Genomic DNA, 22,869 nt, shown 5'->3' on the forward strand with positions numbered 1-22,869 from the left:
GTGTTTGCTAAAATTTCTCCCATGTACTCCAGTATATTCTGTACATTGCCATATAGTCTCATTCCTTCTGCTCCTACCCATTCATTCATATGTGTTTTGGGAATAATTATAGATGCCAGAAGATTGGCATTTTTCTAGTGAAGCTTTAACCTGGGAGGATACAATTTGGATTTTGGACAGAACTTACTATCCTACAACATATTTATTTCTCTCTTTTCTGAAAAGCTTTCCTCTGACAACAGAGATAAAATGAAGGTACAAATGAGGGTATAAATAAGCAGAAAAATCAGAGATTTTTTAACCAAAATGTTTATTGCAGATCTTAACTCCCATACAACCTGAATTGATACTCCTATTTAACTTAAGAAAGAAATTATAGAAACAATGAAACAGGAAACTCTTGAATAGATCTGATGGAAATTTGAAATTTTCAACTGAAGAACATTTTTGTAATTGGGAGGGAAAAGACAGCTGTTTGCTTCTGAAATGTAAGCATTGTGGAACTTCCTAAATAAGTAAACTAAAAAACATAGGGGATAAAAAGAAATGTAACTGATGCCGCTGAAATGTTTTAGAAAATGCAGAGGGATGTGTGCTAGATGGGATGGTGAGGATTTAGCAGCAAGTAAAGCCTTGACAGCCAGGATGAGGGTATCAGTTACAGACCTGTTTCACAAAGAATCTGGCTCCAAAGGAGTTGCAAAGAGTGTGTGAGTCAGACGATTGAAGAAAACAATGTCTTATCGGATGGGCCTTAAGCATTCGCTAATTAAGCGCAGAGTCCTCAAGGCAAGCTGGGAGTCAAGGGAGGGGTGTTCCTGGAGGGTATCCAGGTACCTGATACCTGTCATGTTCTGGTGGATCACGGATTGATAAATCCCTGCAGATGACCACAGCTCTCCTCGGTGAATTCCCAAGATACAGTTCCAGGGTTAGCATGGTCAATTTTTGTGAACTCTAGGTCTTTTGTTTGTTTGTGTGTGTGTGTGTGTGTTTGGCTGCTTCTTTAACAACCGAAAACAACAATGTTGCTCTTTATGAGGACTTAATCCAATAACAATAGCTATAATCCAAGGATAGTTGTAGAGTTGGGCACTTGACAAATACCCGTGAAACACCAGAGATTTAAAACTGGACTGAGATGTCTTCACTGAACCATCTTCACATTCTGATTTATCTACGATATCTTTAGTATCTGCAGATGAGGCGATGATAACTTAGTCTAACTGGAAATACTCTCTTCTCCTCTCTGATTAGGCATATCAAGCAATTTCTTTGGGTTTATTTTTTTGTGAGATAGACTGGATTTCACTTGTTCCAGTCTCAGAAGCTGTGAAATCCCTAAGGGTTGTGAAACCAGACCCAAACCTATCACAGGCAGACATTTCTGTCTATTTGTAGACAGTGTCAGAAGAACTGCAGGTTTTCAATTTGCACTTCACGAGTACGTGTGCATTTTGCTGTTAAGACTCTCTTCAGCACACTCACTCATACCTTGATCTCAGACACATGAAATCAAGGACCCTTTGATGGAATTGGTTCCGTGGAACATCCCACTGGGGACACTTTAGAAAAGTGATGGCTGCTCAATGAGGGCAGTAGGTGAGCTGGATGGGTATTGCAGAGCTGGGGGATGCTGGAGGGGACAGTATTTCAGGGAATTGTTCAAGGCCTTGGGATTGAGAAGAGGGTTGTGACACTGAGAGTGGGAGCTTGGGCACCCACTGAACGGAGCTGGAGGTAGGGCTGGGACAACTGGGACCTTTAAGATGTGACCACTAGAGATAAAATGTTCTTCATGGCTCAAGAGCTCCCATACATCTCTGGAGAGCGTGGGGAATGGTCTGCAGGGAGTGCATACGGGTTGCGGGGGCAGTTTGTGAGGCACCACTGAAGCAGGGGGATCTGGTGGGGTGGGGATCTGGTCTGGGGCAGGAGGGACTCTGTGGAGAAGCTGGGCACCATCTCTGTGAGACTGGACTGCCAGGGGTCTTCAGGCTGGGCCAGAGGGTGCCATGAAAGGCGAGAGTTGTGTATCAGGACAGAGCAGCAGTGCTTGAGCCCGGGACCACAGGGCAGGGGGGCACCAAGGCTGGGACAGCAGTGATGTGTGGGCCAGGCTCATACACCTCTGCCCAGGCATCCTGAGAGCCTGGATGTCTCCTCTGCAAGTCCCACACTGACCAGAGGGAAGTCTGAGGCACATGAGGCCTGAAAAGGTCTCGGTGTGGGCCAGCACTTGGCCCCTTTCTGTGACAGGACACATCAAAGGAGCTGCTTGGTGAAAGCATTTGTTCCTTTATTTTCCTGTAACCATGCTGTGATTTTCTGCTCCTGCCTCTTGGGAGAGCTACTTCAGTTGTTCCATCACTAATAACCTCACAGGCCCCATTAAAACTACAATAAAGTTCACCATCCTTCACCCTGTGTAATTTTTACCCAAGGGCTTGGTAGATCAAGTACGCTGGAACAAACTTTTTCTTACTGCTAATTCTCTGTTACAGTCATCAGGTGGCTAATAGGAGAAACAGTCTTTGAGAAAGGTTTGCTCCACTTCAACTTTTAATGATGCAACAGAGGATTTCTTGTTTCTTATTCAAGACATGATGTCAATTAATATACTCCAAATGAACCTAGTAAGCATCATTCTCCAATGGAGGTTGATGCTGTCAAACAAAACCAAGCAAAGTTATCTTTGTGGTTAAGCAACTTGTGGAATCTGTGTCTTTGGCTGTTTCCTTCAGGAGTCACAAAGATGTCCATGATAAAATCGTCCCTCTCACCATCCTCAGAAACAACACTGCATTGCAAATCTAGTGACAGCTCCAATTGCCACAGGTGCTGCACTTGTGAAACTACCTGCACGCTCAGGTAAAACTGTACCAAAAACCGTGACACAGATAAAATTTTCAAAAAAACCAAATAGCATTTTCTAACACTTTGAAGATGAACACTTTCAAACTCTTTCACGACCACAAACCAACATAACCAATGCAGGCTGTGTTGCCAGAGGCAGGCACATGATGAGAAGACACTCAAATCGATGCATAGATATGAGCATCATAACATGAGAGAGCAAAGGTGGGGGTCAGTGATGGTGCTCATCCAAGAATTAAACAGACAAATATTTGGTAAGACAATTATCAGGCTGATGTAAAAAATATTTGATAGGTAGATAGGCAGGGAAATAAGAATTTTTATTAGTAGAGAAAGAAAGTATTGTGAATAGTGAGATAGCTAAAGTAATAAGAACACAACTCATGCACACATGGGCTCTACTTTTTTCCAAAAAATGAAAAATATAATAATAGATGCATGGGGAATATGGGGAATATTTGCTTGATTTCAGTCATCTTTAGAAAAGCAACCTTGGCAACCAAATTAAAGGATTAAAATTCAGGGGGAAAAAGGGTTTTTTTACCAGAATTGTGTATTTTTAATTTCCAAACAACAACTTTTCATTTAGAAATAGATCAATATATACATTTAAAATAAAACTTTAATTTTAAGACATTAAGAGGATATGAACAAGCTAAAACATTTTGCTTCAGGATGAATGACAGCAGCTAACCATAACCCAAAATGAAACTAGCCAATGACCTGACTTGTCAAGAACCACGAAGAGAGGCAGGTGGATAGAGTAGATAATCACTTATGGTCATTAATCTGCTGCATTCTCTAGCCCACAAAGGGGAACTTTTGTGATCTTGCAGCAAAATTAAACAAAAAATTGTATTTTCATGCTATTTCCAGGAAGGCTGGATTATTTTTTCTTGCCTATGATCTTCCTTCACTTTTCTGAAGTGGGAGGAGAATCCAATGGGCTGAGTGTAGTTTCTTCCCTTTCTTTTCCTTTGAGAGAAAACCATATCAAGGAGAAGCAACAAACAGTAGTATTGCTGATTTCTGAAATTCCCAGCTTGTTACTTCAGAGGTGGTTGTGCCTCAGAAGGAAGGACTCCATGCTCTCCTAAGGAGTAATTGTCACTAAGATTGTCTGTAGAAACTGGCTACAAGTAAAGTCACAGAAATTATCCTTGAATATTCCTTAGAAGAAGACTTCCCTGACCTAACTTTTAGCTACTCACAAGCTAGGAATATCTCTCCTGATGTAGATCTACACAATTAACTTCTAAATGTGTCAAACCGCATGAGATAATCAGTAGTTTTACAGTCTCTTGCAGTGTGGTGTCCTTTTTACCTTTCTCCTTGTAAATAAGAGAGGTGGAGCAGCCATATTCTGAGTCTTCTCCTTGTTTCAGTCACTTTCCTCCAGGAAAGACTTTTCTCCGTAAGGTTTTTTTCAGGGCAGTTTTCACCTCCTGGTTCCTAAGTGTGTAGATTAAGGGGTTCAGAGCTGGAGTGACAGCACTGTATATGAGAGTCACTTGCACATCCATTTGAGTGGAGTTTCCTGAGGAGGGTGGTGTGTAATTGAGGAGCACTGGAATATAAAACAGTACTACAACAGTGAGATGGGAGGCACAGGTGGAGAAGAGTTTCCATCTTCCTTCCTGGGACTGGACTTTATAGAAGAGGAAGGAGATAATATAGAGGTAGGAAGGGACGACGAGAGTGAAGGGCCCTAAAACAATAGATGTGGTAACAACATTGAGGAGTGTCATGTTGAGTCTGGTCCTACTGCAAGCCAAATTCAGCAGTGGCTTGATGTCACAGAAGAAGTGCTGAATTTGGTTGTGGCCACAGAAACTCAGCTGAGAGGTCATGACTGAGTGCACCACAGCATGTACAAACCCAGTGGACCAGCTGGCCACAGCCAGCAGCAGACAAGTCCGTGGGCTCATGACCAGGGCATAGTGCAGAGGGTTGCAAATGGCCACGTATCGGTCGTAGGCCATCCCGGCCAGGAGCACAGCCTCTGTGCTGCCCAGGAAGTGGAAGAAGTGCAGCTGGGCCAAGCACCCCCCAAAAGAGATGGGCTGGTGCCCGAAGAGGAAGCCAGTCAACATCTTCGGAACAGTGACTGTGGAGAGGAACATATCCAGGCAGGACAGGTTCCCCAGGAAGAAGTACATTGGTGTGTGGAGCCGGGGCTCAGATATCACCACGATCACAATGATGCTGTTTCCCAGAAGAGTGGCCGAGTAGAGCAGCAGAAAGGAGGTGAAGAAAAAGTGCTGCAGCCCCTGGATACTGGTGAGACCCAAAAGGAGGAATTCACTGACCCCTGTTTGGTTCAGCATTGCTAGAACAGTAAGAAGCAAAGGCAAAATGTCTTTACAGTTGCGAGGGGTAACAGTATTACATAACTCGTTTGTATCTCTGCTATTTTAATACAAACAAGTGTAGAAGAGAGCAAAACATAACATATGTAATCAAACACAAAACCTACATGGGAACTCAAGAAATTAACATGGATAAAGGCTTTTGCAGTCTTGAACTTTCTGTCTAGAACAGGGTAAAATATTGCAGAAGGAAAAATACTAAACCAGAAATGTCCAGCTATGCATAATAGCTGAATATGTAAGGTGTAAAATATTGCTGCTTCTTCACCTTCAGCCACATCCATATTTCAGTTCTGCTTAGCTGTAACTTCCTGCTACATCTTTTTATCTCATCAACTGAGCTTCTAACTCATAACATTACTCCTGATGTTTTCTTTCTATTTACTGTTGTGCTTAGATTTCATTAAACCAGTTTAAACTTACACGTTTCTAACGGTTGCCATCTCTTCCAGACAGCTCTTTGATCTTAAAAATTGCACCATTTACACTTTTTTTCCATCAGCAGCTAGCAGGAGGTGCTCCAAGGTATCATACAATCATCATCATTTCTTCTGTATGTTGCTGAGAATAAAGGAAGAGGATGCCCCAGCAGGCAATCGCAAATTGGTTTTGATAATGGACTGTATATTTTGCATAAAAGGCATCTTTTTTTGAGCAGCAGTGGATGAATAGGACAAAAAACAGCACCTCATCTTCTACAACACTGTGATGGAGCAAGACAATTTGCAGGAGCCAGAATAGCTGGTGCAAGTTCCAGACAAATTCACTCATCCCACTGAGACAATGTCATGGAATCATTAAGGCTGAAAAAGACCTCTAAAATGAAAATGCGACCATCAACCAGGTCCAGGTCTTTTAAATGACAATGAGTAAACACTCACTTTCACTTTTTTTTTCTGTTTCAGGTAAGTTTGTTTGTCACTATGTATAAATTCTAACCAAATTTGATAAAGAACAAAGTCTTGAGATCATTTTTACTCTGTGCAGGTAGGCACAGAGTTTTCCATCTTGCAGTATAGATGCAAATTCTACAAGGCAGATAGTTTTCTCAGTACATTCAATGCAGTGATGATTAACATTGATGAATACAACTAATGCAAAAACAACTCCAAAATATTTCCTGTGAATAGATTAAAACACATATAGATACATTCCATCATCTTTGTTCCTTTGTACTATATGCTTTTATTGAAAAATAAATGATTTTTGAAAATCAGTATCATATATCTCCAGTCCAGTCACTCTTTCTCACACTTCTTCAGTTTATTATTTCAGCGTGAAAACAGTAAGCAAATAGAAAACTTCTAAATTTATTTCTTAGTAAAAGAACATCAGTATGTAGCTTAAAGATAGTTTATGTACGTATGTGTCCACTCTAAAAATCTGATCATACTGCCCTGAAAATGCTTTTAGTCTGCTGCTTGAACAAGCTCTCTTGGAAACAGTAGATTTGATAATATTACAGACTTACCAAAATTTTAGTCAGTCACCTGCTTTTGAAGAGGTATAGATGAAATTCTAGCTTTCAGACTCTTGCCTAAATACAAGTGCAAAGAAAAGACTTTGCCTGTTGAAGCTGGCTATTTTTCCAAGTACAAAAATTACACGTTTTAAAAAAGAGGTAATTGTGCACAAACCTCGCATCAATACCCACAATACAATTTTCTCTGAGAGTGAGACAGAAAGCAAAGCTAAGGGCAAAATGACTCTTCATGGAGCTAAAAGACAGAGAATTTCTGTACTCCTTTTTCCTTCCATATCTACTTGGCACACTTGTGGCTAAGAGGTCAATACTGCAAAGGACTGCCACAAGTTCCTGGGGGCTGGTATTTATTCAGGCAGGATACAGGAGGCAGCTTTGCAAACTCTACCAGAAGTCTCTTATGACCTACTTGGAGGGTGAAAAAAAGTCTTCTTATCATGCCCAAATGGGCAAAATATCAACACCATCATATGGGAATTAAATTGCTTTCATCAGTCTCCTGAGATCTGTGAATCAATGGTGAGCTGCAGAGCACTGAACAAAGTGTTGTCTAAACATAATGCCCAGATGAGCCACCTGCAAAACACAAAGAATTCTGCAGAGACTAACTAATAACAAAAATATCCCCCAAAACAAACCACTAAGCCAATCCCCCACTATGCATCCTCCAAAATATCTCCATCTTGGTGCACAGAGTTTATGGCTCAAAATTCTTTTGGAAATAGAGGCATGAGTCATACAACCTCAGCTGAACTGAAGCAGTGTTTAGGCAACGCTCCTTAAATTTCTTTCAAATATTGGAATTTGTGACTCCTAGTATGTGTTCCATAGATTCTGATGTGTTAAGATTTCTGATGTATTATCTGTATTGGCATATCACAAATAAGGAAGCATTTCTGGTCTCTTTGAAGACAAGACCATCCCAAACTTGCATCTTAATCATCATTTTCAATCCTGTGGGAAAATTTCCACAATTGTTTACAATTGCAACATGTTCAATTCTAGTCCAAGTAGTTCAGAGGTCAGTGTGCATATCCCACAGGAATTCCTCTTTCTAGGAAGGTGGCTTTACCATTTCCTCTATACAGCTCCTGGCAGCTCAGCTTCAGCCTGAGTGTAGGTTTGAAAACCCATCACATTCCAGGTAACTTTGTAGAAACACAGAATAATGTAGTTTGGAAGAAAGTTTTACAATCTCTGGTCCTTCCTCTTCTCAAAGCAGTCCAACTGGAAAAGGTCTTGTCCAGTAAAGTTTTTAAAAATTTCAAGGATGTTTTGGCAAATTCTCTGGGCAGCCTGTTCCAAGTCTTAATATCCTACAGGTGAAAAAGTATCTAACCCAAATTTCTCATGTTCTGTGTCACATCTTACCACTGTGCTACTCTGGGAATATGTAAAATGATCTGCTAGGAAGGGACAAGGATGATGAAAACCAAAAGCTGTCTTTTCTGCAAAGTTGCTTTCTACCCAGTCATACCCTTGCCCTGCCTGCAGTGTTTACTCTGACATGGAGATGCTTTTTTCTCTGCCCCTCGACCACTGAAGTGGGAGGAGGAGAGAGCAGCTGGGTGGGTGTTTGCCTGTGCTTACCCTACCACAGGTATAGTCACAGAAATGCCCCTCCACTTGCACAGTACAAGCCCAGCTGGCACATATGTGAAGGTGGATTGGGAGAGGTGCCATTCCCAGCATGTCCTAAGGCGGCAGCAGCAGCAGCAGCAGCAGCAGCAGCATCACTGCAAGAGACAGGCAGAAGGGAGACAGTGGGATGGTGTGATTGCTCTGTGTGTGCTGAGGACTGGAGGTGTCTATTGGACAGGGAGATGTGTGTCCCCCCCATGGGCAGCATGAGCTGCCTTGAGTGGTGGTGCATAGCAGAGGTGTGTGCAGAGTGTGCGTGGAGCTGAGTGCTGGTTTGTGCAGGGTGGTGCTGCAAGGGTGGTCAGTGTGTGGTGGTGCTGTGTGCTGGAGGGTGGCTAGTGGAGCTGGAGAGTTGCTAGTCAGGTGTTCCTGGCAGCAAGGCGTGTGCTGTGTGTCAGCTTGTGGTGGTGTTTGTGTGGGAATGGCAGGAGGAGGCCTGAGGGTGTGGGGCTGGGGTAGGGAGTGTGTGAGGTGCAGGAGCAGCAGGGCTGTGCCAGCAGATGCGTTGGTGGTATAGTGGTGAGCATAGCTGCCTTCCAAGCAGTTGACCCGGGTTCGATTCCCGGCCAACGCACAGGGCCTTTTGTTGGCTCACAGGGGCCAAGGGCTGCCCTGGCCCTGCAACCCTGCGGGAGAGGCCACAGCTCCTGCTCCTCTCTTGCCTGCCCTGACACAGCTGGTTTTGCCAGCCAGGCTTGCTCCTCAGGCCTGCTCCTCCCCAGTGCCTCTGCCAGGCATTCACAGGAGGCTGCTGGTGAGAAAAGCTCACACAGCCCCAGCTCCTGGGGCCCTGGGGGACACCCTGCCAACACCAGTGGCCTCTTCCAGCTGAGGGGGCTCCTGGCTGGGCTCCTCAGTCTTCCTGCAGCAGCCAGAGGAGAGGCATCTTTGCTGCTGCTGCTGCAGCTGCTTGCACCTGGCAGGGGCAGCGTGCTGCTGGGGCAGGCTGGTGATGAGGACTCAGAATGGGCAGGTGGGAGCAGGACTCTTCCTTACAAAATGAACAGATCTTTCTGGAAACTGTGCTAACACACAGGGAAAAGAAGCAGAATGGTGACAGCCCGCAGAGCCTCCCTAAGGGCAAAGGATGCCTGACAAAATCAGTGGCTTCCCACACTGTGCTTCCGGGGAGCAAACCTGGAGCAGGGCTGTGAAGGTGTCAGTGTGCTGAGGGAAGGCCTGAGGGAGCCAAAAGGCTAAAGTAAAGAAAGGTCCCACTGAGATTTGAACTCAGATCGCTGGATTCAGAGTCCAGAGTGCTCACCTTTACACCATGGGACCTCCTGCACACCTCACCTCTTGACCCTCTCACCAACCTCCCTCACACTCAGCACCCTGCCTCAGCCTCAGACCTCTCTCTCCACCTCCCGCCACATCCAACACCAGCTGCGGCCTCCCTTCACCTCCTCCACACCCTCTGCAATCACACCACCCTTCAAAGCACCAACACACCTCCCTCTCCCAGCCTCACCTGCCCTCTCTGACAAGTCCCACACTCCAAACCTCTCACAAGCCTCTCTTGCCTCGAGTACAACAGGCTCTTTCTGCCCCACCACAGCCCCTGACAAACCACACAGACGCCTTCACACACCACAACACCCCTCACCTTGTCTTCTCCAGGCTCAACCAGCCCAGCTCTCTCATGACTGAGGAGAGGGAAACATTCACGCATCTCTAAAATGTGGAAGAGAGACCTTCTGGGAAACTAAGAAAAGTGGGAAGGAGGCCAAGGAAGCCAAGAGCCTGTCAAGTTGGACTCCAACCCGCTTCTCCCAGGAGCATTGGCCCCAGAGGGCAGTGCCTTAGCCCACTGAGCCATTGTGACCCCAGCACACCTCTGCCTTTCCCAGGCCTTCCTCCATTGCCTTGGGACATGGCAAGCCAAGGCCTTGGCCTTGTGGGTACTTCCTGGGGCAAGAAGGCGGCTCCGTTCTGCCCTGCTCAGGGCCAGGAAGGCTGGGCCAGGAGGTCTCTGGCACAGCAAGCCCTGAGCACAAAAAGGCCTTAGCAGAGGATGGTTTCGATCCATCGACCTCTGGGTTATGGGCCCAGCACGCTCCCGCTGCGCCACTCTGCTCCCCTGTGTCCAGGGCTGCCCAAGGACTCACAGACGGACCCTTGGCTTTCAGTAAAAAGGGAATTCACTGGGATATTCTCTTGCAGAACACACAGGGGTCCCAGCCTACTGCATGGAGGACAACAATTACACGTGATCTTCCACATTACAGACTCAGACTCAATGACTCAGGGTTTTCTTCCTCTGCTCTAAGCAGAGGGAGCTCTTTCTGTAACTGCTGGTAAGCTCAGGACAGCAGCCAGTGCTCATCCTTGCAGACCAGCTGGTAACCTGAGGGAGGAGGAGAACAAAGGACCACGACTCTCCAGGGATGCTGCACAAAAGGCTTTAATGAGAAGGAGCAAATGCAGTGGCACAGAGCAGAGACCAAGAAAGGCGTTTGCAGGGGTCAGGGAGGGACAGAGGTGGGCCCATTTCCCAAGGAGCAAGGGGATGCTGTGCCATCCTCAGCAGTTCATGCTGCAGCGGGGGATAGGCAGACACAGCCCGGACCCCCCCAGACCAAGGGAGCCCCCAGAAGAGATGGGAACCCCCGAGGAGCTGAGGGAGCTGCCAACAGCAGCTGACAGAGAGGATCCCACGGCTGTGTTCTGAGGGAAGGAGGTGAGGATGGGGCCCGGCATGGTCACCACCACCGGGGTGGCCTCGATGTACACGGTGGAGTCAGCGCAGCGGGCGTAACAGGGCTCAGTGCAGCTGCTGGCGAGTGGGGTTGGGCCACAGGGGCCGCAGGGGCGTGGGGGACAGGGTCTGCAGCAAGACATCTCTGGGTGAAGGAGGCAGAGCTGGAACACAGAGCAGGGAGCAACAGCCTCAGGATCAGTCCGTCTATCATTTCTTCAGCTGTCTCTGTATATCAACTCCTATATACAGCCCTCTCTTCACACTGAATGGCACAACACTGCAATGCTGCCCCAGTTTAGGAATAGAACCCAGCACAGTCTGGTTGAAGTCCCTGTAGTAAAACTGATCACAACCTACCTCCAGAATAGACCGGGCTGTGTTAGAGATGTCAGGGGTTGCACTGAGCCATTTCCTTCCACCATTGAAGGTGCAAATTCTGCTGGACAGATCCCCCTGCAGCTCTGACCCCTTGATCCCCTTTTGCTGAAACTAAACCCCCAATTCCCAGCTCTCCCCAGCCAGTGCCATGATAAAGGAGACAACTCTTCCACAGTGCTGTGTCAGGGCAAAGCTGAGACACCCAAGAATCAACCTGAGGAGTGACCATGACAGCCCTTCAGCCCACAGAGAGAGATGGAGAGGACTCAGGCTTACCTCGTTCCTCGAGGAAAGGGAGGCAGGAGAGGAGGATGCAGAGCCTGCAGCAGCACAACCTTTTATGCTGTGTCCTGAGCCCTGTAGGGCCACAAACATTCCTTGCCCATGAAGCATCTAAACACCTGGTAGTCACCATGTGCCAACACCTCGTAGCTGATGAAGTCCCTGCCTCTTTCATGTCAGATATTGTTCTCTGGTTTCACACACAAAATATGAAAATTATTCATCTCTGTCCCAGCTTCCAAAGACCACTTTACTTGGAGGTCTCAGACTACTGTGCCAGGTCAGTTGAAATGGGTTTGCATAATATCAATTGCCTTTTTCACTTCTCCTTCTTGATGGTGGGCGTGGCCTCAGTCACAGTTACATTCAGCCATGAGGGACACCTCAGGTCAGCTCTCAGGAGCTTTCAGTGCAGGCACTCAGGCTCAGAGGGACATTTCTCCCCACAGGTCATCACAGACATAGAGAAGAATGTGAGTGACTTGAGGCAGAAAGTCCAAAGTGCACGACCCCATATGGGGGAAGAGACTCATCTCTCCAGGGAGGTGGCAAGGAAAGTCCATGTTCAGCTGTAGGATGTCCCCTGCAGGAGAAGGGACAGCCAAGGGCAACTTGATTACAATCCTCGGGCTGTAGCATGGCCTGATTTTGTGATCAAAGAGATGCCGCGTCCTTCCCTGAAAGAGACCCACACCCCAAGTGACCTGTTTGGATCAGCGTGTTCACCCAGAGGCCAGAGGCCTGGATGGTCAGCTTTGGGGAAGAGGCCGAGGGCAGGGAACACTTAGCTCTTGGCTCTTTGCCCTGGGTCAGGGATGGCTTTGCCCACTCCATGCCTTTCACATTTCAAAGGGACACTGGATCTGTCTCCCAGGGAACCTGGGAGTCATCGGGATGTGGAAGAGTTGGGAAAAACCCAGAGCTCCAGGCAAGCCTGAGTCACCCAGGGTGGACTTCAGTAGACACAGTGCCTCAGACTTGGGCATTCCAGGGATAACCGAGCTCATATCCTCCAAGCTCTGCTGTTGTCAAGGGCATTTCCAGACCTTTTAGCCCAGTTCCAGGATCAAGAGGTGCTTCTCTGCAATCCCCTGCATTTGCTGCTCCTGCCCTTCTGTTCTCTTCTGTTCTGCCTCATCCTCTGCCAGTCCCTCTCTCCAGGAGAGTTCACCACTCCCTCTCTTGTCCCTGTGGACACAGAGTGGGGCACAGCAATCCAGATGTGGCCTCTGCAGTGCCACGGAAAGGGCACCGTTCCTGAGGGCATCAGAGCCCAGGGTTATGGGGTGAGCTCTGGAGAGGGACAGTAAGGGGCTCTCAGGATCAGGAGTGAAGGCTCCACACAGCACCTACAGTGCAAGGGAGTCTCTTGGGACAGACTTTCTCTCCTCTTTCCAGCCTTTCTGCCCAGAAGGGCTTTGTACTCCCTGCTCTGGAAAGGGAATGCAGAGCAAGGGGCATTCCCTGCACACAGCCCTGTGCTCTCCATGGGGCCATGGCATGTGCTCAGCAGTGCAGGCAGCCTCAGTGGCATCTCCTGGTGGCCCAGCTGGGAGGCTCAGCTGTAGAAACCATTCCCACCTCCTGGTAGCACACAGGGGCTTCCATGCAGCCCTGGAAGAGCTGCCCAAGAGACAAGGACCTCTCTGACACTGGCGGTGTTCAGAGGACAACGGGACAAGGCCCAGAGCTTCAGGAGGTGAGTGGGAAGTTTGTCCTGCTCCGAGCAGGACCAGAGCACTTCCAGTGGTCCCTCCTGACCTCCACTGTTCTGGGGTGCCCTGCAGCTCCTGGGCCCTTGGAGCAGCCACCAAAGGACAATGCCTTGGAAAGCAGCAGCAGCTGCAGCAGCACAGGATTGCAAAGACATTCCAGGTGTTTTGGGAATTGTCCGCAAAGGTGTGGAAATGCCTTTGACGAAAACAGAAATTGTGGAGGCATGAGGCTCCGTGCTCTGCTGTCCCTGGAATTCCCGAGTCTGGGGCACTGTCTCCACTGAAGTCCACACTGGGTGACTCAGGTTTGCCTGGAGCTCTGGGATTTTCCCAACTCTTCCCGATGGCGATGACTCTCAGGTGCTCTATGGAATGGGCAAAGCCCTCCCTGATGCAGGACAGAGAGCCAAGAGCTTTTGGCTCCCTGCCCTCAGCCTCTTCCCCAAAGCAGGCCATGCAGGTCTCTGGCCTCTGGGTGAACACACGGAGGAAAACAGGTCAGTTGGGGTGTGGGGTTTTTGCAGGAGTGAATGAGAGGTGGGACATTCCTCTGTGTGCTCTGGAAATCCCAGTCCCCACAGGCAAGAAGGCCCATGTGCAAGGGGAGGCAGCCTGCAGAAATCAAGACCACTTAGCTGCTCAAAAAGGCCAAAGTGCTTAGGCAGTGGAGGCAGAAATACACATCTGGGGGTAACTATGGCCGGGGAGTGCAAGGGGGGATCAGGAAAGTGAAGGCAGAGCTGGAGCTGAACTTAACTATGGACATGAAAAATCACAAGAAGGTTTTCTTCAGGTGCAGAGAACAACAAAGAAAGATGCAAGGAGCTGTAAATCCACAGGAGTGAAAGATGGCAACATCTGACATGGGGAAGAAGGAGATTTTTCCCTTGGTATTCAGTGGCAAGTGCTCCAGCCATGCCAGTGATTGACAGAATCCAAGGGCAGGGAGTGGTAGAAGGAAATACCACCCACTGTAGAAAACAATCAGCTTCAAGACCATCAAAGGAACCTGCATGTGCACAAGTCCAAGGGGCCTGATGAGATGCATGTGAGGGTCCTGAAGGGACTGGCAGAAGAAGTTGCTAAAGCACTCCCCATCATATTTGAAAAGTCTCAGCACAGGAGAATTGAGAAGTGGAGGCCAGGCAGTCTCACCTCTGTGCCTTGGCAAGGTCATGGAGCAGATCCTCCTAGAAGCTGTGCTATGACACCAAGAAAAGAAAGAGCTGATTGGTGCCAGCCAACAGGGCTTCACTAAGGGCATCTACTAGTTCAAAACATGGAAGAGGACCCTGCACAACACCCTTGTGTCTAAACTGTAGAGACATGGCTTATCTGGTTGGGACCCTCAGGGACTAAGGAATTGGGTTGATGGAATTGGGTTGTGGTCAATGGCTCAGTGTCCAAGTAGAGATGAGTGACAAGTGTTGTTCCTCAGGGATTGGTTTGGGGACCAGGATTATTTAAATCCTTTGTCAGGGACATGGAGAGTGGGATTGAGTGTATCCTCAGACATTCAGTAAAGCTACATAGGAACATTTGGTCAGGGTTTGTAGTGATGGGACAAGGGGTAATGGTTCTAAACTGTGAGTGGGTAAATGTAAATGAGAGATGAGAAACAAATTGTTTCCACTGAGTGTATTGACATACTGGAACAGGTCTTCCACAGAGTTTTGGGATAACATTTCAGGGGGCTAGAACTGGATAATCTTCAAAGTCCAGGTCATCCCTAAATGATTCCTAGATTGAACAGACAAATCTGTGTTGTATGAAGTGGGAGCACAACATTTCAGATGAAAGAGGAAAGGACTTAATCAGCAAAGAGGCCTTACAAATGACAACTACCAGGTGTTTAGATGTTTCATGGGCAAGGAATGTTTGTGGCCCCACAGAGCTCAGGACACAGCATAAAAGGCTGTGCTTGCTGCAGGTTCTGCATCCTCCTCTCTTGCCTCCCTTTCCTCGAGGAACGAGGTAAGCCTGAGTCTGCTCCATCTCTCTCTATGGGCTGAAGGGCTGTCATGGTCACTCCTCAGATTGATCCTTGGGTGCCTCAGCTTGGCCTTGACAGAGGAATGTGGAAGGGCTGTCACTCTCTTCATGGTGGTGGCTGAGGAGAGCTGGGAATTGAGGGTTTTCTGCAGCTGAAGGGGATCAAGAGGGCTTTGATGCACAGGGATCTGCCCAGCAGAAAGCATTGGAAGGAAATGGCTCAGTGCAACCCCTGACATCTCTAACACAGCTACATCTTTTCTGGAGATGAGCTGTGATCAATCTTTCCACAGATGCCTTAAACCCACTCTCCTAGGTCCTATTCCTAATCCAGGGCAACCTGCCTGTGATTTTCTACTCGGAGGGCAAGATGATAGTTGTAGGAATTGTAGGCAGAGAGTGTGTTTTGAAAAAAAGTGTGTCTACAGAGAGAGGTAAGGAAATGATGGACTAACGACGAGGTTGTTGCTCCCTGCTCTGTTTTCCAGCTCTGCCTCCTTCACCCAGAGATGTCTTGCTGCAGACCCTGTCCCCAAAGCCCCTGTGGCCCCTGTGGCCCAACCCCACTCGCCAGCAGCTGCACTGAGCCCTGTTACGCCCGCTGCGCTGACTCCACCGTGTACATCGAAGTCGCCCCGGTGGTGGTGACCATGCCGGGCCCCATCCTCACCTCCTTCCCTCAGAACACAGCCGTGGGATCCTCTCTGTCAGCTGCTGTTGGCAGCAACCTCAGCTCCTCGGGGGTTCCCATCTCTTCTGGGGGCTCCCTTGGTCTGGGGGGGTCCGGGCTGTGTCTGCCTATCCCCCGCTGCAGCATGAACTGCTGAGGATGGCACAGCATCCCCTTGCTCCTTGGCAAATGGGCCCACCTCTGTCCCTCCCTGACCCCTGCAAACGCCTTTCTTGGTCTCTGCTCTGTGCCACTGCATTTGCTCCTTCTCATTAAAGCCTTTTGTGCAGCATCACTGGAGAGTCGTGGTCCTTTGTTCTCCTCCTCCCTCAGGTTACCAGCTGGTCTGCCAGGATGAGCACTGGCTGCTGTCCTGAGCTTACCATCAGCTGCAGGGAGAGCTCCCTGAGCTTAGAGCAGTGCACCCTGAGCTTAGCAGCAAGGACATGGACTCAAAATGAAAGAGGGTGAAAGGCTTTAGCAGCACTTCATCATTGACTGATTCCATATTTAGGAAGCAATAGGATAGGACTGGCTGCAAATATAAAAATGAGTTAATTCTAGATTTACAGTAAGCTTTCATTCCATCACAAACATACAGGCACAGAGATGTGCACATCTGTGTTTTGGTGTGTAAATGTAGCTATCAAAAATTTCCCTTGGTCTCTGTGAAATACTCACATCAAATCCCTTTGCATTTCTCAAGAAGTGTGGGCTGGACTTGGAGGAGTGTGTGAGTGGGGGCAGTGTATCAGCCCAGGCCTCCTTGTCAGAGATGCTCTTTCAGGTATCCCAACCTGATGGTTCTCAAGCTCCCAGAGACATCCCACTCAGAGGGAGGTGCTGGCACAGCCTACAGCAGTCCAGGAGACCTCAAGGGATGGCTCTTTAGAGGGTGCCAAGATGCTTTCCTTTAGTCAGCAGGAGGTTCCATCCTGCCTACAACCCAAGTTGATAACTCCTGGCAACAATGTCCAAGACATTTGAGAATTGTTTCCAAAACTGCAGCAACAGTGCTGGTCTTCCACTTGGGCTACAGTTCAGGCAGGGAATGCTGGAAGGCTGTGAGGGGCTGACTGCTGATCCTCTGTACCCAGCGTGGTTGCAAAGCTGATGTTGCTGTTGCTGTCAGGGCTGTCCCCACCTGTATCATGCAACAGCCTCTGGTGTGGGGAAGGACATTTCACCTCCCAAAGGCTTCTGTAAAGGGACACGTCAGCTCTCAGCTGGTTCATTCAAGACCTGTGAGGACGAGGAGGATGGCAGAGGCTGCACCACCACATGGCAATGGCAGGCTATCCCAGATAGCTGGCTGAGGAGAAGGGTCTGGGCAGTGCAGCCCTAGCCTGCGGGGTGATGCCTCTCAGGCCTCTGTCTGGTGGCCCCAGGTGGCCGTCTGGCTCTGGGAAGGTCCCCACTGCAAATGTGGAGGGGAGCGTTGCCCTGAAGTGCCCGGGCGCCGGTGTCAGTGCCCGGGCTGTGTGCTGAGCGGGGCAGGGAGGGCTGGAGCAGGTAGTTGTGGCCGAGTGGTGAAGGCGATGGACTAGAAATCCATTGGGGTTTCCCCGCGCAGGTTCGAATCCTGCCAACTACGGGGCAAAGAGCCCTTTTTGGGTGCCAGCACCTGTACAGCTCCCACCCCTGGCACCAGCACAGCTCCCACCCCTGGCACCTGCACAGCTCCCACCCCTCTGGGCTGCCCACAGGGCTCCTCCTGCACTTGAACTCCCAGCTCTTCCCCCACAGCAGCAGCAGCACAGCAGCAACTGCTGCAAACCTGCCCAGAAGGACCAGGGAAACCCTGAGGGGCCTTTGGAAGGCTATGGCAAAAAAGCTCAGTCATGGTGCAATGCTCTGTGCCCTGCAGCCATGGCACTGAGGGGGAGGGAAGTACAACGCAGGAAAAGAACCTCAGAGATACTGTCAGTACAAATGAAGAAAGAAAGGTCCAGTTAAGCAGGGCAGCTGCAGCTGCAGCTGATCCATGGACTTCCTGCCCTGCACTCAAACACTTTCCCCTGTGCAATGCCCCCTGTAGTAGGTAGACTGGGGACACACTGCCCACATTTTCTCCCACATCCCAGCCTTCTCCATCTGGCTTTTCTTTTGGTCTCCTCTGCCTGGGTGCTGCAGGCTCTGCCCTGTGGATGGGACATGCAAATAGGAAATACTCAAAGCTCAAAAATGCCGAATGCAGCATTGTCCACTCATTCCTCACCCTCACCAAGAGGCTCTACCAGCCCTGAGCCCTCCTGGGATTCCTGGCAGCCTTGAACTCTGGCCACTGCCCAGTCTGGATGGGCCATCCCTGCCCATGGGCAGTTGGTAACCAGCTGCACCCTCTGTAGTGTCAGGCAGGACAGCGACGGCACCAGGCCCAGAGAGGGTCCTTGGCACCCTGCCTGCTGCCTGGGGCATCCCTTGTCTCTTGGGACACAGCAAAGGCACGGCTGTGCCAGGATGGGAGACCAGCCAGGAGCTTTGGGGGATCACAGCACAGCCCTGGCAGGGCATGGGCCTCACAGCCCGTGGGAAAGGCAAGGCACCAACCACTCTACAACCTGCTCAATGGAACAAACTCTGCCTCTGACTAAGACCTGTTCCTTCACGGTAAAGGTGACCTGAAGCCCAAATGGAAAGCAGCTGAGAACATCCCACATAGACCATAAAAGAAGAGGACATTTGTTTAAAACTATGATTACCACCCCACCGAGCATATGTGCACCCCAGCTGCACGGGACAAGCACACAGTGATCATGTGATCAATCGTACTTGATTAGCTGACAGTCTAAAAGATGAATGTTGTTGGTCAAAAGAACTGTAGTGGAAACATAAAAGCTTCTTTCTCCTGTAATTGTTGTCCTCCATGCAGTAGGCTGGGACCCCTGTGTGTTCTGCGAGAGAATATCCCAGTGAATTCCCTTTTTACTGAAAGCCAAGGGTCCGTCTGTGAGTCCTTGGGCAGCCCTGGACACAGGGGAGCAGAGTGGCGCAGCGGGAGCGTGCTGGGCCCATAACCCAGAGGTCGATGGATCGAAACCATCCTCTGCTAAGGCCTTTTTGTGCTCAGGGCTTGCTGTGCCAGAGACCTCCTGGCCCAGCCTTCCTGGCCCTGAGCAGGGCAGAACGGAGCCGCCTTCTTGCCCCAGGAAGTACCCACAAGGCAGCACCACAGGCCAAGGCCTTGGCTTGCCATGTCCCGAGGCAATGGAGGAAGGCCTGGGAAAGGCAGAGGTGTGCTGGGGTCACAATGGCTCAGTGGGCTAAGGCACTGCCCTCTGGGGCCAATGCTCCTGGGAGAAGCGGGTTGGAGTCCAACTTGACAGGCTCTTGGCTTCCTTGGCCTCCTTCCCACTTTTCTTAGTTTCCCAGAAGGTCTCTCTTCCACAGTTTAGAGATGCGTGAATGTTTCCCTCTCCTCAGTCATGAGAGAGCTGGGCTGGTTGAGCCTGGAGAAGAGAAGGTGAGGGGTGTTGTGGTGTGTGAAGGCGTCTGTGTGGTTTGTCAGGGGCTGTGGTGAGGCAGAAAGAGCCTGTTGTACTCGGGGCAAGAGAGGCTTGTGAGAGGTTTGGAGTGTGGGACTTGTCAGAGAGGGCAGGTGAGTCTGGGAGAGGGAGGTGTGTTGGTGCTTTGAAGGGTGGTGTGATTGCAGAGGGTGTGGAGGAGGTGAAGGGAGGCCGCAGCTGGTGTTGGATGTGGCGGGAGGTGGAGAGAGAGGTCTGAGGCTGAGGCAGGGTGCTGAGTGTGAGGGAGGCTGGTGAGAGGGTCAAGAGGTGAGGTGTGCAGGAGGTCCCATGGTGTAAAGGTGAGCACTCTGGACTCTGAATCCAGCGATCTGAGTTCAAATCTCAGTGGGACCTTTCTTTACTTTAGCCTTTTGGCTCCCTCAGGCCTTCCCTCAGCACACGGACACCTTCACAGCCCTGCTCCAGGTTTGCTCCCCGGAAGCACAGTGTGGGAAGCCACTGATTTTGTCAGGCATCCTTTGCCCTTATGGAAGCTCTGCAGGCTGTCACCATTCTGCTTCTTTTCCCTGTGTGTTAGCACAGTTTCCAGAAAGATCTGTTCATTTTATAAGGAAGAGTCCTGCTCCCACCTGCCCATTCTGAGTCCTCATCACCAGCCTGCCCCAGCAGCACGCTGCCCCTGCCAGGTGCAAGCAGCTGCAGCAGCAGCAGCAAAGATGCCTCTCCTCTGGCTGCTGTAGCAAGACTGAGGAGCCCAGCCAGGAGCCCCCTCAGCTGGAAGAGGCCACTGGTGTTGGCAGGGTGTCCCCCAGGGCCCCAGGAGCTGGGGCTGTGTGAGTTTTTCTCACCAGCAGCCTCCTGTGAATGCCTGGCAGAGGCACTGGGGAGGAGCAGGCCTGAGGAGCAAGCCTGGCTGGCAAAACCAGCCGTGTCAGGGCAGGCAAGAGAGGAGCAGAAGCTGTGGCCTCTCCCGCAGGGTTGCAGGGCCAGGGCAGCCCTTGGCCCCTGTGAGCCAACAAAAGGCCCTGTGCGTTGGCCGGGAATCGAACCCGGGTCAACTGCTTGGAAGGCAGCTATGCTCACCACTATACCACCAACGCATCTGCTGGCACAGCCCTGCTGCTCCTGCAGCTCACACACTCCCTACCCCAGCCCCACACCCTCAGGCCTCCTCCTGCCATTCCCACACAAACACCACCACAAGCTGACACACAGCACACGCCTTGCTGCCAGGAACACCTGACTAGCAACTCTCCAGCTGCACTAGCCACCCTCCAGCACACAGCACCACCACACACTGACCACCCTTGCAGCACCACCCTGCACAAACCAGCACTCAGCTCCACGCACACTCTGCACACACCTCTGCTATGCACCACCACTCAAGGCAGCTCATGCTGCCCATGGGGGGGACACACATCTCCCTGTCCAATAGACACCTCCAGTCCTCAGCACACACAGAGCAATCACACCATCCCACTGTCTCCCTTCTTCCTGTCTCTTGCAGTGATGCTGCTGCTGCTGCTGCTGCTGCTGCTGCTGCTAACGCCTTAGGACATGCTGGGAATGGCACCTCTCCCCATCCACCTTCACACATGTGCCAGCTGGGCTTGTACTGTGCAAGTGGAGGGGCATTTCTGTGACTATACCTGTGGTGGGGTAAGCACAGACAAACACCCACCCAGCTGCTCTCTCCTCCCTCCACCTTCAGTGATCGAGGGGCAGAGAAAATAGGAGCAGAATCCTTCCAGGTCGAAGCAAACACCAAAAAATTGTTTAGGAAAAACTGCTGCTGGCAAAGCAGAGTCGACTTGGGAAAATTAATGTTTGGCCAATTGAAATAGGTTCACATAGTGAGAAAAAAATCCCAACATTAAACACCAAACTTAAAACACCATCTTTCCTTGCTTGTGCCTGGGAGCAGCTTGACTCCTTCACTCCAGACTCCTGTACCCACCTAAGCAGCCTGGGGCAACGACTTTTCTCTCTGTTCTTTCTAATCCTTCATTTTTTCCTCTCTCTTTCTGACACTTTGATAGAGGCCAAAAGCTGCTGATATCCAAGCATTCCGATATGGAGGTGGATCCAATTGTGTGCTGCACTGGACAGCCCCTTACCTCTTCCCACCTGCTCACCGCTGCTCCTGGATCATCCTACAGGTGGCCTGGGCAGCAAATTAACAAGGACAGAGAAATTCCCCAGGTCTTTGAGTCAGTCACATTGATCTTTAACCAAGTAGCACCAGCCTCAGCCTCTTGTGCACCTGCAGAGCCTGGGAGGTGCCCTCCTGTGGTTGGGAAGTTGGGGATTGAGCTGCCTGATGGGAAGGGAGAAAACACATGTATCCCAAGAACACCCAGTGCTGGTGGGGGGAAGCTCTGCCTGCAGCTCCACCCCCACCCCCTGCCTTGCTGAGGGGTGTGCTGGCACCTGAGAAAGCAGAGGAGAAAGCAGGTGGCAGTGTGAGGGAGCAGGGGCAGAAGGCAGAGCAGGGCCATGGGTGTGGGTGCCGCGACAGCTGCAGCAGCGCAGGGCAAAAGTTGTGGGGTGAGGCAGCAGCGGTGCAAAAAGGGTCTTAGCAGAGGATGGTTTCGATCCATCGACCTCTGGGTTATGGGCCCAGCACGCTCCCGCTGCGCCACTCTGCTCCCCCACTCAGCTCCCACACGCCCCGGCCCGACCCGGTGCTCCCTGCACTGCCGCACCCCCTCCCTCCCTGCCTCTCTCCTCTCACCTCACACGGCACCCAAAGGGACTCCCTCAAAATTTCATAAATACTGAAGCAGTAGATGATCAAGTACAGCTGCAGCCATTCATCCTCTTTCATTTTCAGTCCATGTCCTTGCTGCTAAGCTCAGGGTGCACTGCTCTAAGCTCAGGGAGCTCTTTTGCAGCTGCTGGTAAGCTCAGGACAGCAGCCAGTGCTCATCCTGGCAGACCAGCTGGTAACCTGAGGGAGGAGGAGAACAAAGGACCACGACTCTCCAATGATGCTGCACAAAAGGCTTTAATGAGAAGGAGCAAATGCAGTGGCACAGAGCAGAGACCAAGAAAGGCGTTTGCAGGGGTCAGGGAGGGACAGAGGTGGGCCCATTTCCCAAGGAGCAAGGGGATGCTGTGCCATCCTCAGCAGTTCATGCTGCAGCGGGGGATAGGCAGACACAGCCCGGACCCCCCCAGACCAAGGGAGCCCCCAGAAGAGATGGGAACCCCCGAGGAGCTGAGGGAGCTGCCAACAGCAGCTGACAGAGAGGATCCCACGGCTGTGTTCTGAGGGAAGGAGGTGAGGATGGG

General features: G+C 50.2%; 1 protein-coding gene and 8 non-coding genes across 9 annotated transcripts; 4 read left to right on the forward strand and 5 right to left on the reverse strand.

Moving 5' to 3' along the window:
• Positions 1 to 1,915: 1,915 nt before the first annotated feature.
• On the reverse strand, positions 1,916 to 8,288 carry LOC135420822 (olfactory receptor 12D1-like). Its single transcript, XM_064668700.1, has one exon. It carries the CDS (start codon positions 5,202 to 5,204, stop codon positions 4,263 to 4,265), a length of 942 nt encoding a protein of 313 aa, XP_064524770.1. The 5' UTR covers positions 5,205 to 8,288; the 3' UTR covers positions 1,916 to 4,262.
• Positions 8,289 to 8,872: 584 nt separating this feature from the next.
• Positions 8,873 to 8,944, forward strand: TRNAG-UCC (transfer RNA glycine (anticodon UCC)). Its single transcript has one exon. It is a non-coding gene; the product is annotated as a tRNA-Gly (tRNA).
• Positions 8,945 to 9,579: 635 nt separating this feature from the next.
• On the reverse strand, positions 9,580 to 9,651 carry TRNAQ-CUG (transfer RNA glutamine (anticodon CUG)). Its single transcript has one exon. It is a non-coding gene; the product is annotated as a tRNA-Gln (tRNA).
• A 724-nt stretch (positions 9,652 to 10,375) lies between these two features.
• TRNAM-CAU (transfer RNA methionine (anticodon CAU)) lies at positions 10,376 to 10,447 on the reverse strand. Its single transcript has one exon. It is a non-coding gene; the product is annotated as a tRNA-Met (tRNA).
• A 7,173-nt stretch (positions 10,448 to 17,620) lies between these two features.
• Positions 17,621 to 17,702, forward strand: TRNAS-AGA (transfer RNA serine (anticodon AGA)). The gene has a single exon. It is a non-coding gene; the product is annotated as a tRNA-Ser (tRNA).
• Positions 17,703 to 19,088: 1,386 nt separating this feature from the next.
• On the forward strand, positions 19,089 to 19,160 carry TRNAM-CAU (transfer RNA methionine (anticodon CAU)). Its single transcript has one exon. It is a non-coding gene; the product is annotated as a tRNA-Met (tRNA).
• Positions 19,161 to 19,896: 736 nt separating this feature from the next.
• On the forward strand, positions 19,897 to 19,968 carry TRNAQ-CUG (transfer RNA glutamine (anticodon CUG)). Its single transcript has one exon. It is a non-coding gene; the product is annotated as a tRNA-Gln (tRNA).
• A 635-nt stretch (positions 19,969 to 20,603) lies between these two features.
• Positions 20,604 to 20,675, reverse strand: TRNAG-UCC (transfer RNA glycine (anticodon UCC)). Its single transcript has one exon. It is a non-coding gene; the product is annotated as a tRNA-Gly (tRNA).
• Positions 20,676 to 22,151: 1,476 nt separating this feature from the next.
• On the reverse strand, positions 22,152 to 22,223 carry TRNAM-CAU (transfer RNA methionine (anticodon CAU)). Its single transcript has one exon. It is a non-coding gene; the product is annotated as a tRNA-Met (tRNA).
• Between the last annotated feature and the right edge of the window lie 646 nt (positions 22,224 to 22,869).

The sequence above is a fragment of the Pseudopipra pipra genome, chromosome 12 (genome assembly GCF_036250125.1).
Source record: "Pseudopipra pipra isolate bDixPip1 chromosome 12, bDixPip1.hap1, whole genome shotgun sequence".
Classification (NCBI taxonomy): domain Eukaryota; kingdom Metazoa; phylum Chordata; class Aves; order Passeriformes; family Pipridae; genus Pseudopipra; species Pseudopipra pipra.